The following is an 18,573-nucleotide window of genomic DNA, read 5'->3' on the forward strand; positions in this document are numbered from 1 at the left end:
ATTGGCAACTTTGTAACTTATATTTATTTTATTCTGAATATTCTGAGTACTTATTTCGGTGGCAAAACTAAAAATTAAAAAAGAAAAAAATGTTACTGTTCTTTTTTGTTTTTTTTTAGTATTAGAAGTTTTTAAGTATTTAGTGTTAATATACACATTTTGGAAAAACAAGTATTATACAAAAATTTAAGTTATGACATTTTATAATAACCGCATGCAAGTTGATAAAAATGGTAAGGCACTTTTGGATAACACCTTTAAAAATACTTTTTTTCATTATTGACTAACATTCCAAAAAAAGTCTGGCACTGAAAGGGTTAAAACATTTTAACTCTCTTCCCCCTCTAAAAGTACTAAATTATTTAATCCGTTCTTCAAATTATAGAACATATTTTGCTATATTAAAAATTGATTTTTAACCCTTTCAGGAATATTAATGTACTTAAATGACAGCGAAGTTCAATATACAATATTGTTATGTGTGATTTTCAATTAGGAGTAAAAATATTTTTTAATTGATAACTAAAACAGATTTATTCAATTAAAAAATCAATAATTATTATCATTATATAAACCAATAATTAATGTAAACTTTGTCATGAATGACAAACAAATTCTAAAAATTAAATTGCTCATTGGCAGAGTGGGCAAGCTTATCACCGAAGGGGTTGAACAAATTTTAATTCTGCTGTCTGTCCACGCGATATCTTTAGATCTAACTGACCTATACACTTAAAATTGTTCATGAAGTTTCATTTATATACAGATTGTAACGTAACAGTGAGTTTGATGATGGTGCATATTACTTCATTGGATTTGGATGAATGTTAGCAAAACTTGGTTTTATGGGTGAACATGATGACAACAAGAAAATTGCAGAATAATTAAATCTGTGAACAAATTGAATAAAATCATATGACATTTTAAAATGTGACATAGTAATGTAACCTAACTACTATCAGTAAGATATCTTGAGAAAGATTTCATCTATATACTTTAAATTTTGCATAAAGTTTCATTTCTGCATAGATAAGAATGAGTTCTCTGGTGGTACATGACCACACAGAGCATCATTTGAGCATATCACTCAGTAGGGTGGCACAGTTTGTCTTATGCCTGTCAAGGGATGTAAAAGTTCTTTTTAAAGTTCTGTCTGTCCATAGGAAATCTCAAGAATAAAATGAGCCGTAGAAATGAAATTTTGCTTGCAATTCCAGCAAAGTCTGTTATGTGAAATTGAGGGTGGGGTACTTCTACCTTGTATTATTAAACAGTGCATGAATTTTATAATGTTTTAGAGCTGTATAATTACTTAGCCAATATTGATGTGGGTGTTTGAAATCAGTCAAATATCATATTATGTTTTAGTATATTTGCAAGGCATAAGCAAGGACTATAGCAACTACTACACATACTACCGAATGCAAGAAGCTGATAAAAGCTATAAAAGAGTCTTTTTGCAATCAAATTAAAATGACTCACACATTACCTCCCGTCATTCTCCAGCTAACTATCTTCTTCCCTCACAAACCTACATTACACTCATATTATTATAACTTTAACATGTTGAGTGCCCCATCGTTCTGATTGTTACGGCAGCCATGTTTAATAACATGATTTGTGGTATGTTTAATAATATATGTATTAAATATTTAAATTTGTGATAAAACTAATGGTATCATCAATGTCTCATGCATGAACGTATATGTTTTGGTCCGAGGTTGATGGTGCAGCAATATCAAAGGAAAAGTGGTCTAATTCAATGAATAATCTTGTGAAGGGTGTTCGAGGTCCATAATGAACACATTTTCATTTCCTTCGAATTCATACTGTTGTACATAGGAATGTTCAACAAAGCCATAAGGTGTGTCGGCATTACTATTTTTCTCTTCAGAACAAGGTACATCAGAGTCATTGGCTGCAGGTGTAAAATACAAACCCACAGTCGCATCGTCATTGTAAGTAAACAAGTGCAACTCACAGCCTATTTCTGATGTAAGCAAAGAATAACTCATTTCACAGACTTCAAAAACAAAGAAACAAAACTTTATACAAACACTGGAGAGGTTAAAACAAAGCGACAAGCACCCATAACAAACATTGACAGCAGGGTACAGGATTGCCAACAAATAAGACAGTTATAATACATAAATTATAGTTGACCGATCTGCCTGGCAAGGAATTTTACGATCACGCTTTTACTTCATAAAGTGACATGTTAGCTTAATCAGCCAACAATTTATGTATATATACATATCTGTGTGTGTGTGTGTGTGTGTGTGTGTGTGTGTGTGTGTGTGTGTGTGTGTGTGTATATATATATTATCTATTTGAATAGTCATCATAACCACCCCCTTTGTGTATGAAACATTTTTACAACTTTGTTTTATGTGTACAAGTATACATTGCTCATGATATTATATATATATATATATATATATATATATATATATATATAAAGTATTATATAAAGTATCTTCATTTAATTATAATGAAGTTTGGCACCACAGGATGGAAGTGTCCAAATTGTCTTGGAACATAATCTTTTTGTTTAATACAAATAAATCTACAGCTGATTCAAAAGACATCAATAAGTGTAACAGTACATCTTTATTCTTTTGGGCTATATATGGTAAATCATTACACCTTCCTGATAAAATCTTATGAGCATGGCATGGAAATCATGCTTTATTCTTCAAAGGGTTGAAACATTTAAAATTAGTCACTTCTCTAACAAAGAAGAATTTAGCATTTGCTTACCTTGTTATCATTAAGAAGTTCAATACTATTGTCATGATCAAATGCAGCAATAGATTTAAGTTTTCCGGCTTCCATATTTGCAACTAAAGTGAAATTTCCATCGATTACATCAGTGCTGAGAATGTAGCTGCAGCTCCCCTTGAAACTGTAATGTTTTCTGTCGAAAGTGAAAAATTCTGTTCCACCAATGAGTTGTGCACTTGCTGAAAAATAAAAATAAAATAAAAATCATAGAAACAAATGTACAAATATTTAATCTTTACAAAAAATAAAATAAGAGTTAATTATTGTCTGATAATCCAAATTCAATCCTTTTCATAACATATGAATTTCTGTTGAGTAAAAAAACTAAAGTACACATTCTAAATGCTAAAAATAATTGGGAATGTAATTTAATTACATGAATTGAAAGCTTCAGACAATACTGGAAGAGCATAACATTTACTTAAAAATGTTTTGAAAACCATTATTAAATTTTATTTTTTGACAATGTTGTAAGTAAACTAAATATATAGTGTGGAGTTACAAGATTTAATCTTTTGTGAGTTACCCTAAGTGTACTATAATGTTTAACAAAGTGTTAAACTTTTAGTATATTACGATACTATTTGCATTGTAGTGAGATAACCATTTTCAAATTCTGTTGACATATCAATCTCTAAAATATTTCTGATATTATAGCCTTTCACTTTATTCTTTCATTTAAATTAATTTGAAAACTAAATTTAATAATAATAATAATATACCTTATATTAATAAATATAATAACACTGATAGGTTTAACATAATAAAGAAAATCGTGTCAATATTTTAAGTTAAAATGGTATGAACAGCTTTTAATACAATTATGCAATACCTCCAGTAAGAATCAAACATCAAGCAGCAGTACTGAGTTCAGAGAGAGGGGAAAAGAGTAGATAGAGCGAGGCCGAATTAACTGTTGTACAGTTTTGGAAAACTATCAATACTTGTCTTTCTTCTAAAACCTGGCTTGAAAGAGTAATTAACTTTGCCAGCTGGTTGGCTTATTGGACTAATCAAAAGGCATAGATATGATAAAATGTTGAGGAATTGGAAGGGGAGAAGATTTTTCCCAATACTGATGGCGAGAGAAAAGAAGAGACCTGGATTCTGGCCTATCTGAAATTTGCAGGCGTTACTACTAGTATGTTGCCGCGCCTTGTTTCGTAATTCCATTATTGTTTCACTGCATTGCTAGGATAAACAATTCGCAGGGTTGGCTGTGGGGCGAAGCGCCTGAAATTAGCAACACACTAGTACACAGCTGTGCGCCGGTACGGGCCAGGTCTCTTCTCTGTGACAAGCCTTATTCCTAGTAAATTGTTAATGCATGGTTTCTTGTAGAGAATTTTGTGTAGGTAAAATTTCTTTGAATTTTTGAACACAGTTTTGTTTGAGGATTTTACTCTCATGTTCATTTCATTATTATTATTGATTTAGGGTTTAAAATAAAATTATTTCCTTGTAACAAATATTAAGATTGCAACTCAATAATTTGAATAGAAAAAAATGTTATGCAAGAAATATCATATTTTATCTTGATTTATTCTGGCAGAAGGTTTAATTTATTTCTCAATTTTATACATTTATATTCTTTAAAGACAACGATTACACATTAAATAAACATTATATAATATTTTGAACAAATATTTTGGTGTGGAACAATAAAAAAACTTAAGAATTTTGATATATTTTCTATACATTTCTAAACTGGAAGCTTAGTACCATGTGCTGTTTTAGTATTTGAATATTAGATAAAATACATTTTTATTTACTTTAAGGACTGAGTTTATTTGTGTTTGGTAAAAGTTTGTTTTTAGTTTAAATTTACACATTGGAATTTTAATTTTTGGAGTTTATCCAAAAGTAATATTTTTGTTTGAATCTATGATAATTTCAGTGTGTTGATCAATTTAGACAAGAAGTTTAAAGTTGTAATTTATCTTTAATTTCTCTTTAAGATCACTAGAGACATTTTTAAAACGATTCGTTGAGTTTGTCAAGTGTTAAAGTGATATATAAGAGCATTCAGAACATAGTAATTATTGAAAAGGCACAATTAATATACTCAGTTTGTTAAAATTAACTGTGAACTGTTATTTATTAATAAAATAAATCTTAATTTCTTTTGGAACTTGATTGGAAGCTATTCTCTTTACTTATATTTATTTTTACTGAGTTATAAATATTTACTTGGTACATCACAGCTCAATTTAAATTAATCAAAATAACATTTATAGGAAGACACAAGTGTTACTATATAATGATCAATAAAGCTCTAATTAAATTCACATAATTACTTTTATACTTTTAAGTTGCTTTACTTTTTTACTAAATATACAATCTTTGCTAGTGTGAAATATCTATTACTATATATAAAATATTTATCACTCCTGATCATAATTTTGATATAATCATGTATATCTGACAGTACTGTTGATATTGTTAGAAACTGCATACATAAATGAAAGTATCCCAACATTACTGTACAAGATTCCCATATGGTTGATATAATGTACATAAATCAAATTTAATAATATGAATAATAATAGTAACCTTCCTTACCATCAAAAGGAGGTAGGATATCAATTGGAGAATTCTTTGGTCTGTAAGTGTAATAGAGTTCTGACAGAGTTGGTAGATCCGGAGATTTTATCCAGTTGAGCAGGCTGAACCGGGCTGTGCCAGGAGGTGCAACAAATGATCCAAATGATGGTGGTGTCAACTACAACAGCATATGATTTGTTAGACTTCTTGTGCACATTTATAACTTGGTGGTGAATAATAGAAGAAACGTAATAAGAAAAACACTAATCCAAAAATTAGTGCTGAAACTAGTGCATGAGTGGTTGTTACACTATGCTTTCTTTACTAGATACCACTACTGAAAAGGAACAAAATCTCTAACAAAGGACTTTGTAGGCTTGCATCAACATTCAAGATAGGGGAACTTAATCTTACAATCATGAACTATATGATAGAGAGAGCCTACCTCTGGGTTACTGCTAATAGCCTAAGAGTTAATGAGGATAAGTTAGAAGATATCTGTACGGAAACATGTAACTTGTGCTCTGTGGCTTGGTATGTGCTAGATAATTTTATAAACTGTATTCTTGTAGGTTATTGTTTATATTTATATTTTAATTTATATTCTAATGTATGTCTATGATATATTTGATCAAATTATAACTTTGTTATAATTATACATTTTTTATGTGAAATGACAATAAAAGATTCTTTCCTCGAACCCTAAGGTTCCGTTACCTCTCCTCTGCTGCATCTCAATCACAATTTTCCTGCTTGCTAAAGTGAGCACCAATTTAGTCTTATCTATCTAAGATCCATATAGTTTCTTTGTGGACTTTGTTGTTTTCTATAACTAATTTACATTCTTATAAAACATGTTCATTGAATATAAATTTATAATTAGTGTACTTTATATAAGTGTACTTGGAACAGATCAGTATAATGCATGTGTTATATCAGTAAATTTTGTGAGATCGAGAGTTTGGGGTAAATCAAATCAACTCTATCATCATAGTCTTATTGTTGACTATGACACCTAATCACATGTGAAGGTTAAAATCATTAATACAGGTACAGTAAAGATAAACAAATTTTATATTAGAATAAATTAAAATTATTTAATTATAAAAATTATGAAAGAAATTTACGTTTTTTTTAAAACAGTATTAACAAAATATGAAATTAAAGTATAGTAGTTTGGTTTTGAGACTAAAAGTGAAGGCATCCATTTCTGTCAACCCCGTTCCTCTAGCAATCTCGATCTCTTTCTTCCCTTGACATTGAAGCGAGCAGGAGCAGCTATGATATTGTGATTATACAGCAGCGGTTTAATATGTTTTATAATTCATTTATCAGTGACTTAGAAGTGGAATAATTTACAGTCATTCAAATACATGGGGGCCAAATTGGGCAGTCACACTAAACCAAACTTTTAAATTTCGACGCAAACAACGTGAGGCAAAGTATGACACACATACATGACCTTCAACATACGTCACGAATGTGGGCAGTTTCATATATGAACTACAACAGATGATGCACCCGATGTTGAGCTGTTAAATAACTAAACTTCGATATACTGTCACCAAAAGATTATATTATTCAGTTGTAAAATTTCTTCTAAAAAGAGCATAAAATATTAAAAATGTAAGAATTTTGAATACCAGTGAGTTAATTCATCTTTGAAGCATTGAATAAAGTGTAGTAGAGTGTCAGTTGGAAGTCCAACAATATTCATCATATCTTCCAATATTGGCTTACCAACAAATACTTACTAGCCTTGATAAAATGATAGATCCAGAAGTAAACAAACAACCTACCAATAGCTTAGGAGGACTGCCAGGACTCGTCTTGCCACTGAACTCCTGAGCCAACTCCTTCAGGATCGGAGCGAGAGAGTCGAGGGCAGCAGTTAACTCATTGAGCAGTTGTTTCAGAGCTTCTGCCTTGTCGAATGGTTGTTGTTTTACAAACTAAAATAATACATAATTTACTAAACCACTTTAATCAAAAAAAGCATTTAAACCAATTAACTATTGTAGAATTATTACAGTTTTAACAGGTCGAAAATGTATTATGATGTTTAAGGAAATGGTAAGACAAAAATGTTAAATTATAAAAACCATTGAGTTTGACTTTTTCTTGTAATATCACTGACCTTACATACTTAAAAAAACACATACAACCGCTAAAATACTTAAAATTTTGACGATAATATTATTTTTTATCAATAACCTTTTTACATTGTATATGAGATTCTGACAATAAGATCAATTTGTAAGTGATCTATAAAGCTAAGTGTTTAAACATCCCTTTTAACAGTACTGAAATGAGATAACCAATAAAGAACTTTTAATAAAAACCAATCAAACAAATTCTATTTTCATTCACTAATCTTAAAAGATTATATAAGTAAGCACAAAATTGTTGATAAAGTAGGGCAGCTTCATTCCAAATACCTTTTCAAAGTAATCAGCAGCTGATTTTACAAACTGTTGAAGCTGCGGTGTTGGTGACACTTGCTCCACTGACTTGACTAGATCTTGGAATGTAGCCCAATAGTGTTCAGGTATCTGGTAGTTTTTCAACTGAAATCATAAAACTCATTCTTAATGTTATGAGCTATAATTTTGTATTAAATTTCATTGGTCACATTGTTTCAGCTTTGGTAAAGCTTAAAAAAATAATTTACTTTATTTGACGTTTATAACAATAAACATAAAATATAACAAGTTATGTTTCATCAGCATTAGTTACACTCTCAGAGCTGGTGAGAAAGTTAACAAACAAAGTAGGTTTAACTGATGGCCAGTCACACAAGTTGATGGTGTACATTTTTGCACACTAAACTTAAAACAGAAGAATGTTGTGTATGCAAACGTTTGCTGGCTTAGAAGGTAACAGAAGGTAGGGTTGTCTTTCTGATATTAAAATTGAGAGGGTTATGCGATTTGCAGACAGTTTAACCTATCTTTTTTAACTTTCTATTTTCTCACATTTTCTGAGTACTATTGCAATATAGGTAATTATGTAAAAATTTATCTTTACTTTATTAAGGTGGTTTTGCTGGATAAAAAGGAATTCTGTTAACCTTACTAGCATAGAACTCTTATCAAACCAGTTAAACATTTATATATTAGTTTATAACAAGATACTAGTATGGGAAATACAAATAGGATTGAATAGTTTTCACAGAATGATATATGTGTCAATATTACTAGAAAGCCGGACATTGTCATCCTCACAGAGCATGGTATGAATAAAGATCATTTAGAAAATGTATACGACTATCAGGGTACTCATTAGTGAGTGGTTTCAGCAGAGTCAATCACCAAAAAGGAGGAGTCGCTATATATAAAAACGATGAACTGGGAAATAACATATCAAATCTCAGCATTGAAAACCGCAGTATCGAACTGATATGTGAGATAGCATGTATAACTCTCAAAATAACAAAATCAAAGTACCTTTATATTCTTGGCATTTATAGAACAACTAGCCACCTCGACACATCTATATGCTGACTGACCTGCTGGACGATCTCCCAATGCAGAATAACCCAGTCCTAATCATGGGAGACATCAATATCGACTCTTTGAAAGAACATAATGAAAAAACCAGATTCAATGAATTCCTTGCCTCCTATAATCCTGCGCAGGACCTTATACTCCCTGCAACAAGGGTTACACGTAATACTGCATCCTCAATAGACTGTGTTTTGTACAAACATAGCACAACATAACATCGACGTAGAGGTTGTGCACACAGGCCTCTCATCAGACCACACTGGACAATACTGCGACATAGGAATACCAACACAGGCAAATAAAGACGCTGACCTCCAGTCGCAGACATCTCAATAACAGAAATCTTGAACACCTCAAGCAGTACCTGTCAACCCAGGACTGGGGAAAGTGTGATCTCAGTGAACAGTGTGGAAGAAACCTATAACAACTTCTCCAATATCATAGCTTCTGCACTAAACACAGCATGTCCATATAAAAGAACACGAACAAGGCACAGCACTAAAAGAAGAGTAAATAAATGACACCGAAGCTATGGTCATGAGACAAACCTTCCAAAGTGCATGGCAAAAATACCAATCAGTCTGGCAGAGATGAGGACAAGAGAGATGCTGTAGAAAAAAAAAAGATCTATGACCTGAAGCTCAGAGCCCTTCGACGCCTGGCTAGTGAAGAGCACATACAACTAGCGAACAACAAGAGCAAGGTTTTGTGGGACATTATAAATGGTGAAAGAAGACCAAAGGGTGTACAGGCGTCAAATATGCAACTACGTATCAGAGGGAAATTGGTAAATTACCCCAAAGCAATTGCTGACCACATGAACTCATACTTCGTGAACATCGCTAATGAGACCCTTAAGCAAAACAATGTGGTATATCTCAACTGCCTTCAGACGGGAATGATGTTTCTGAGCCTTCAAACTATGTCGCTACAGCCAACTACTCTCAAAGAGGTCCCAGAAGATTATTGACTCTCTAAAACCCAAAACACATCGGCAGGAAATGATGAAGTATCAGCCAAGCTTCTGAAATACTGCAAAAATGAACTTTCTCCTATTCTTGTCCACATAATAAACAAATCTTTCTCCCAAGGAATCTTCCCATCAGCTCTAAAAAGCGCCAAGGTATATGCTAAACACAAAGAAGGGAGATAAGACAGAGACCTCAAAACTATAGACCAATCTCATTGCTGTCAACCTTCTCTAAAGTAATCGAGAGGGTTTTGCTCTTGCCAGACTGTTTAGGACATCTCAAGTGGAACAGACTACTGACAGACAGACAGCATGGTTTTAACTGACGGAAGGTCTACCATAACAGTACTTATTGACCTTATTGAACATATTATAGACCACCTAGAAGATGGGGACACTGTTGTTGGCGTACTGCTTGATTATAGCAAAGCATTCGACTGCCTGAGCCACGGCCTGAGAAATTAGGAAACTGAATGCCCTTGGAATCCATGGTGTGGAGGCCAAATGATTCAAAGACTACCTGAATGGAAGAAGCCAGGTAGTAGAAGTAAAGCATACCCTGAAGGAATTGACAACCATAATTAAGTCAGACCCACTCCACATCCAAAGAGGAGTCCCACAGGGATCTGTTCTTGGACCGGCCTTATTTTGTACTCTTTACAAATGATATGCCACAACATCTCCAAGACTATGCCTACAGTATTTTGTACGCAGATGACACAGTGCTGCTCACTGGAAAGAAAAGTACAGAAGACCTTGAATTGCTTCATATATTGCATTAAACGTAGCAGCTGAGTACTCTTCTGAAATGACCTCGTCCTTAACGAATCTAAGACAAAGCAGATAGCTCTGGGAATAAATAGAGAGAAAATTTCAGAGCTCCCTAGTATTACAGCAACCAATGAAGTAAATCACTAAGGGATCGTGAAAGACAAAAAGCTGTCCTGGGAGGGGCAAGTAAACAAGCTCTGTAAAAAACTTATAGCTCAGCTATCTTCGTTATAAAGAGAATCAAGACAATTAGCACTCAAGCAGCCAGCAAAACCTCATATCATGCACTGTTTGAGTCGCACCTGCGGTATGGCATTGTGCTATGGGGAGGCTCAACAGCAAGAAATATGCAGCGCGTACTGATCCTGCAAAAGAAAGCTGTAAGAGCAATATCTGGCCTGGGCACAAGAGACAGCTGTAGACAATCTTTTAAAGACCTAGGTATCCTCACTGCAACCCTCACTCTACATCCTGGAGGACAATAATGTATGCCTCTAACACAAGAACCTGCCTAGTCACCAAGACAGACATGCCTATCATACCAGAAATGCTGCAAAACTATACGTTACCTCCACACAAGACAGCACGCTACGAGATGAAGCCAACCTATGCTGGAGCAAAATTCTTTAACCGCCTACCAGAAGCACTCAAGAGTACCAGCCGTAACCTGCTCAAGAAGAAGCTAACTGCCTGGCTGCTAGGGGAGATAATTCTACAGCCTTGAAGAATTCTTGACCTGAGAGAACATGAACATTGACCACTTAGTATCCACTTGCTTAGTGTCCTCTGAAAAATTATTCAAATGCTTCATATCCTATACTGTTTGACACCAATTCAGATCTTGAAGATCTTGTATTAAGCCTACTCAATAAACTCAATTACCTTACCTTATGACACTGTGACTCCTTTCACTTTGAGAGAATACTTACTAGCGTAGTGCTGGTAATAATATAATTTTAATTTATAAACAAATAAACAGTATTAATATTTATGTTACATATTAACATGTTTTTCGCCATTAAAACATTATTATGTATTTGAAAAAATGTAAGGATTAACAAAAGTAATGTAACTTACTAACAAAAGTTTATATTAATTAAACTAACAATACCAAATTTTGTTTTTATAAATTTGGTATTGTTTTTGTCACAATTAGCACTCAAATACAATGATTAATAAGAAATTACTAAATTCAAAGTGAATACTAAATAAAAATATGGTTTTAATTGAAGTGTTCCATTAAAACCACAGTAAAGACCAACAAATTACCTCTTGCAATTTTTCTTTGATTATTGAGTATATAGGAAGATTTTGGATCTGCTCCCATAGAACGTGAAGAAAGTCTTTGAGTTCTTTATGTATTCCGATCACTGCACCAGATATTAACTGACCAATTTCTAAAAGCAAACAAAACATTATTAGAAGAAAATAAAAAATGTACACATCACTTTTACAACAACAGCATATTAAATTAAATACATAGGTAGTATAATGTCATTTATCTGAATCCAGCTAATTCCATTAAACAAATTTAGTGAAAAGATTATCACAAACTTAATGAGAATGCAGAGAAAAATTTAGCTTTTTTAGTTAAGGTACATAAACTTAGACAAATAAAAAGGAGAGAAAATAAATAATGTTAAAATAATATTAAAACTACCTGTTTTAATTATTTTACAAAATTTGGAGGATGTGATTTGATCAAGTCGAAGCTTTTGTTAGTCAAGTATTCAATTTGAGTTCTCTGTTGTGTTTTATTATGAAATATAGTTGCATGCTTTTGAAAGTTCTGGCTCAGCTCAACACAGCAGCAGTCTACAATGTGTGGAAAAATGGCTTTCCGGAAATAGCAAATTTGGAAAGTGGTACTACTTGGGATTTGTTAATATTCATTGCAAAGGCCAATGTGATAGAAAATTGCTTTCTTTGAATTTAAATGAAAATCATGTACTTATATAAAAACTCTGAAGTTCAAAATGTGCATCATTATTATATATCATATATATGTCAATGATTCATATGACATTTGGTACCAAGTTTGAATTTGTTACGACTTTTTTTTCCAGCTCTTGTTGGTAATCGGAAAATTCTTATATAATCTGTATTTCAAAAACTGTTCGAGATACAACAACATTTGTTTGAATAAAAAGTTTAGGAAATATTATTTTTAATCCAAAACACATTTGACTTTATCTCTACATTTATATGTAATGGAGTTATGTAGATTTTTCTAAACGTTAAATAGCCGCTTTATTGCAATGAAATGGTGTATCAAACTGACCAATGAAATTAGCCAAAATATTTATGAGATTCAAGATTCAAGGTTTTTTATTGTCGTTAGGCAATCCATAGAAATGCAATTGACAAAGTCATAGCTAATTATCTACAATGATCATAGCATATAAATCTTAAAAAATACATATTAGGCACATATTTTTCATGTAAGTCAATTGAATAAATATGACAGTCAATAAATAATCTAAACTAAGTACATAAATTATTTACTAAAGTTAATGTAAGGTTTAAAAGTTGAATCTACACACAGTTAAAAATATCATAAAATAAATGAATAAATAATTTAAAATCTTAGGCTACTAATATCACAGTTCAAAAAATCATTCACTGAATAAAAAACATTTTGTTTAAACCACCTTTCTGTTATTTTTTTAAAACTTTGCAGGGGTACAGTCCATGCCTTTTCAGGTAATTTGTTAAAAAATTTAAGTTTCATTTTAATGTGACTTCTATTGGTTTTCTCTAATTTTATTTGAGGCAATTCTAAAAAATAATTTGATCTAGTTGGATATCTATGTACTTCCTGCCGTACTTTAAACAACTCAAGACTCTCTTTAACACTAATTAAACAGCAATATATATATTAAAATTATAAAGGGTCATTACTTCTAGTTTCTTTAAAAATTTTTCTACACACGACGCCCTAGGTTGAACATTTTTTATTATCCTAAGGGCTTTTTTTTGCCATACAAAAACTTTTTCGGAATTACAAGAGTTACCCCATAGGGTTATGCCATAACGCAAATGAGATTGAAAAAATGCATAGTAGGCCATAATTAGCATATTTCTTGATATACAGTTTTTTTAACCTTCTCAAAAGATAGGTTACCCTTGCCAGTTTTTTTACACAGTTCTTCAATGTGATAATCCCAGCTTAACCTACTATCTAGATACATTCCCAAAAGCTTTACAGGCTTAATGTCTTTATTATATTGTGTGATTCAAAGAGAAAATGATTTTTTCAGTTTTGCTGTTGTTTACCATAAGTTTATTAGCCTCAAAACCAATCTAATGCCCTTTTAACTGCCTGGTTTTCTAACTTAACAAGTTCATCAAGACTTTGATCAAAATTTAAGAGAGTGGTATCGTCAGCGTACAATATTGTTGTACACGGTGTGTTAAAAAGCTAAGTCATTGATGGCAATAACGAAGAGTAAAGGTCCTAACACTGAACCTTGCGGGACACCCACTTTTATTTCTCTAAAATTAGATTTGTCTTGCCTTTGTACAACCATCTGCTCTCTATAACTGAGGAATGATTTGAAAAGATTTAGTTCATTATTCTTAATACCATAACAAAACAATTTTTTCACTATTAATTCATGAGAAATACAGTCAAAGGCCTTTGATAAATCTATCAGTGTTGCAGACGTCAGAAACTTACTTTCAAAATTTAAAAGAATTTTTTCCACTACTCTTTCTACAGCTTTTACAGTACTACGTCCAGAGATGAATCCAAATTGTTGATCGCAGAACAAATTATTTTGTACAAAGAAAAGATTTAGTTGCATTTTTATACACCCTTCTAAAATTTTACTAAATATTGGTATCAAGGAAATTGGGCGATAACTTGATGGATTAAGTTTATCTCCTTTTTTATAAATGGGTGTAACTTTACTTATCTTAAAAGCTTTTGGATATTTACCTTGTTCCAGAATCATATTAAAAATAAAGGTGAGAGGTCTTAAAATTATGTCTATGATGTCCTTTACACTTTGTTTAGATATCCCGTAATAGTCCTCGCTCCTTGATGAGCTCAAGTTTGATACCAATTTTAAAAATGTCACTATCTACAATTTTTTTTCCAACTAAAGATCTCTATTGCCCTATTAGAATTCAAGACGTAATTATTTGTAGTTCTATTGCATTGTTTTCCAATACACCAGTGTTTAAAAACCACTACCTATGTCTAGGTTACTTACTTAAAATAACAAAATAGTCATTTAAATGTATCACATTGAATGCCTGCTGCCTGATCATACTTATTGTTATTGCCAGAGTTAGTTTCTGCTTTTATTACATTCCAGGCTGCTTTAACATTTATTTGTGGCATTTTGTATATAGTTTTCATTTGACTTTATTTTTTCTTGCTTAATTTTGGACCTGTACTCTTTTAAAGCTCCTAAATATTCCTTCTTATGGTAATTTTCATTAAGTGTACCCTTGCTACTTTTGAACCTATCATAAAAGGCCAACCACAAACTCTCTAAATTTTCTTAACTCTGATGTAAACCATTTATGGTGTGGGGTTTTCCAAAGCGTTAGTTTTAATCTGCTTCACTTTACAAAACTCATTGAGAGAGTTTGTCACATTAGCAATAAGTAATCACAGGCTTGATCAACCTCTGAAAAATTGCCAATATGTGACCAGTCTACAGCTTTTAAATTTTCCCTAAGATTTAAAGTGGCATTATATGAAAGGTTTCTAACATATTTTACTTCCTTATTACCATTTAATTTTGGGTTAAAACAACCAAACTTTGCCAAAATCCCTGCGTGATTCCGATAAGTGAGGTTCTACAAACTATACAGTCAACATGTTCTCTAGATACATTTGTGGCAATATTGTCTATACATGCTTTACCTCTAGTTGCTTCTTGATTCAGACAGTACAGGTTACGAGATCTTAAAACATTTAAAAATGAATTTGTTTCATATGATTCCTTTACAATATTTATGTTAAAATCTGCTGTTAAAAACAATTTTTGAATTTTTATATTTTTTTGTACAGAAAAGTTAAAAGTGTGTCCAAAGAGTTAAGAAAAATGTCTATATTAGAATCTGGTGGTCTGTAAGCTGTAAACTATGGCAAGGTTTTCCCTAGACAGAATCACTGCTGTCGCTTCAAAGGTTCTTTCGATACAAAAACTATCCACATCAATAATCTTGAAATCAACATCCTGCTTGACAAATATAACACTTCCTCCTCCTAGTAACATTTTCCTACAACTAATATTTCCTATCTTAAAAACCATATGGAACATACATGGAGGCTTCCTCAGTATAAAGCCAGTGCTCACTTAGTGTTACAATATGACAATTCAAACTACTTAAAAATAAATCTAACAAATCTAACTTATTTCTAATGGATCGAATGTTTAATGAAAAATATTTAAGGATTTATTGTCGCTGTAGTCCGATCTGGGTGCTTGCCCAGCTGCAAGGGTTGGCAGTTTTCCGACGCAGTACTTCTTTGAAGAGGAAAAGATCTTCTTCTACTTTGCTGTCCTGACTGCTGAGTTGCTGGAATTGTCTCTGCCTCACTTTTTGTGATTTGTTGAATTTTTTCAGCTATCAGCTTTGCTAACCACTGTTTCCCTCGGGTGTTGAGATGTTGGCCGTGACGAGTATGGAAGTGTCTCTCTGCTTTACTCACATCAACCACTGTAGCGTGTGTGAGTATTTCTGGCCTAACTCCTTCAAGCGCAGATTAGTCCTCGATACAGCTCGATTCACACAAGACCAGTTTACCAAGTCGTATCGCATCGGCAGATCAACCAGAACGACATTAGTGTTTTTTGTGTTGCCCAATGTGTCAGATATGTTTGACAGAGCCTCTTCAGCCTCATTTCCAGCAATGTCATTTGACCCACACATGAGTACCAAAATGTCTTTTTTGTTTAAATTTTCCCCTTCAATATTCTTTTTCTTCAAAAATTTGCTTTGATCTCCCCCCCGGGATTTATAAAAACCCAACCGCTTCATATTCAGTTAGGGAGTGTATGTTGTTCAGATGCCAGGCTAAATTTCGACCATGACTATCAGCGCAGAGGAGAATCTTATTTTTGCCAGGTCTCTCATCATCAGAAGTGTTTTCTTTTAGTTCACCTTCTTTTTCATCCTCTTCTTGAGAAAAGAAGATCAGTATTCTACCAAATTTAAACCTATGTAGTCTTTTTGTGGGACAGTTATTGTTTCCACAGAACACGGTGCACAGCACAGATATATAAATATTGGAACTGGTGATAGTTTTGGGCTCTGGGATCATATTTGGTGAAGTTATGAAACTTTCCATAAGTGCTACCATGAGGAAAATTGGATCTCTACTTTATATTACCACTTCAAATAGGCTGACTATTATATATATATATATATATATACAATATCTAGCTTACACTGTAAAACATAAACAAAAATGTTAAAATAAAAGTTTATTTGAAACTATGGTTATACAGTATTGATTGGAACAGCATATATGAAAATATTCTATAGCAAATTTTTAACCAACAAACATTTATATTTTTCAATTAACATTATGCTGAAACATGCTTACACAGTTTTTTTTTAATATTTTGACCTCACTTTTCAGTCAACAGATATAAAACCAAAACTACTAATAATAAATTTGTTCAGGTGAGTTAAACTGGGTGAGCTTTATCATGATAGGCTGAAGCTCAACCAATGATCAATATGGATTCTTTATCACAGGCTTTTCAACAATTTGACACTATCTTCTTTGGCCTAGGATCTCTTCTTGTTGAAAAAGAAATCTATTGCAGTACAATGAAAATACACAAATGTCCAGTAATTTCAAATGTAATACACTGCAAATTTAGACATCTCCAATTTAGTACGTCAATAATATCTTCTTTCTTGTTTGATATTTAAAAAAAGATTCTCTTATTATTCTTTGGAGAAACCTTTGAAATAATGAAGAAAGAAAATAAATTCAACAAAGAAGTAGCTTAAAATTGTTGAAAATTTTAGCCAATCACGATAAAACTACTCCCTACGTAAAGGTTTACAGAATCATTTCTGGTACTACTATTACTAGATTAACCACTATTTCTTTCAGCATCTCTGGAGACCCTGTTTCTGTTCAGTGGTTTGATAATTGCAGTAAATGGTCAATTGTTGCAAATGACATACTTTGAGATTTTTCAGCTTAATCAATGTGAAATAACATATTTTATAGATGGATAACTTTAAGCTATACCATAAATTAAACCTCTTCAATTAAAAACTATTTGTAGTACTTTTCATCTCATATTAGAAGGGCTTTCATTCTTGCTTTCTGGGGAAAATACTATCACACGGAAACCCCTTCTATCTTCCTTCCATTATATAATTTATATTTCTTTATTGAAATCATGACAAGTATTAATTTCTTTTCTCAATTATTAGTTATAATATAAAAGTTATGTTAACAATGTGTTTTGAACTTACCTTGTAAGAAGTCAGATACAACATCTACAACTTCTTCAATTTCTTTTTTAAATTGTTTGATTTTGTCAAGTACAGTGTCAATAACAGTTTTGGCATACTCCAATATGTCATCCACCATCTGAATGACTATATCAGAAGCCTTTCCATAAGCTTCTTTCAGCTTGGGAATAGTGGCCTTAATCGACTCAGTAATCTTCTTCATTGCATCATTGAGAACATCAATAAACTTTTCAACAATATTGGAAATTTCTTGTAAGATGGCACCAATCTGACCGAAAATAGTTCCAAAAGTATTCTTTCTATAAAAAAACAAAAACATTTTAAATAAACCTTTCACTTCTCCTTCTTTTTCTCTCTTTTTCTGATATAAAAACCTTTATTGATCTCAATTCCTGCATTCAAAATTTCCTCATAAATAGTCTCAAAACTAATTATGAAAATACAAATTACATCAACTTTTGTACACATGGGTTGAATAAGTACGAACGCCCAACAGTACTGGTGGATAACATTGTTCTGGAGGAAACTGATTCTGTT

The 18,573-nt window shown here is 32.1% G+C and overlaps 1 protein-coding gene across 1 annotated transcript in view; it reads right to left on the reverse strand.

Moving 5' to 3' along the window:
- Positions 1–18,573, reverse strand: part of LOC124360155 (apolipophorins-like) — a 139,154-nt gene that overhangs the window by 14,550 nt on the left and 106,031 nt on the right. The window contains exons 38-43 of the mRNA XM_046813521.1: positions 18,037–18,335; positions 11,845–11,972; positions 7,767–7,895; positions 7,128–7,280; positions 5,347–5,506; positions 2,761–2,963 (exon numbers count right to left, since the gene is read on the reverse strand). Of these exons, the coding sequence (XP_046669477.1) occupies positions 2,761–2,963; positions 5,347–5,506; positions 7,128–7,280; positions 7,767–7,895; positions 11,845–11,972; positions 18,037–18,335 (1,072 nt within the window). The remainder of the gene's footprint in view (positions 1–2,760; positions 2,964–5,346; positions 5,507–7,127; positions 7,281–7,766; positions 7,896–11,844; positions 11,973–18,036; positions 18,336–18,573) is intronic.

Source organism: Homalodisca vitripennis, chromosome 1 (genome assembly GCF_021130785.1).
Source record: "Homalodisca vitripennis isolate AUS2020 chromosome 1, UT_GWSS_2.1, whole genome shotgun sequence".
In the NCBI taxonomy this organism is placed as follows: domain Eukaryota; kingdom Metazoa; phylum Arthropoda; class Insecta; order Hemiptera; family Cicadellidae; genus Homalodisca; species Homalodisca vitripennis.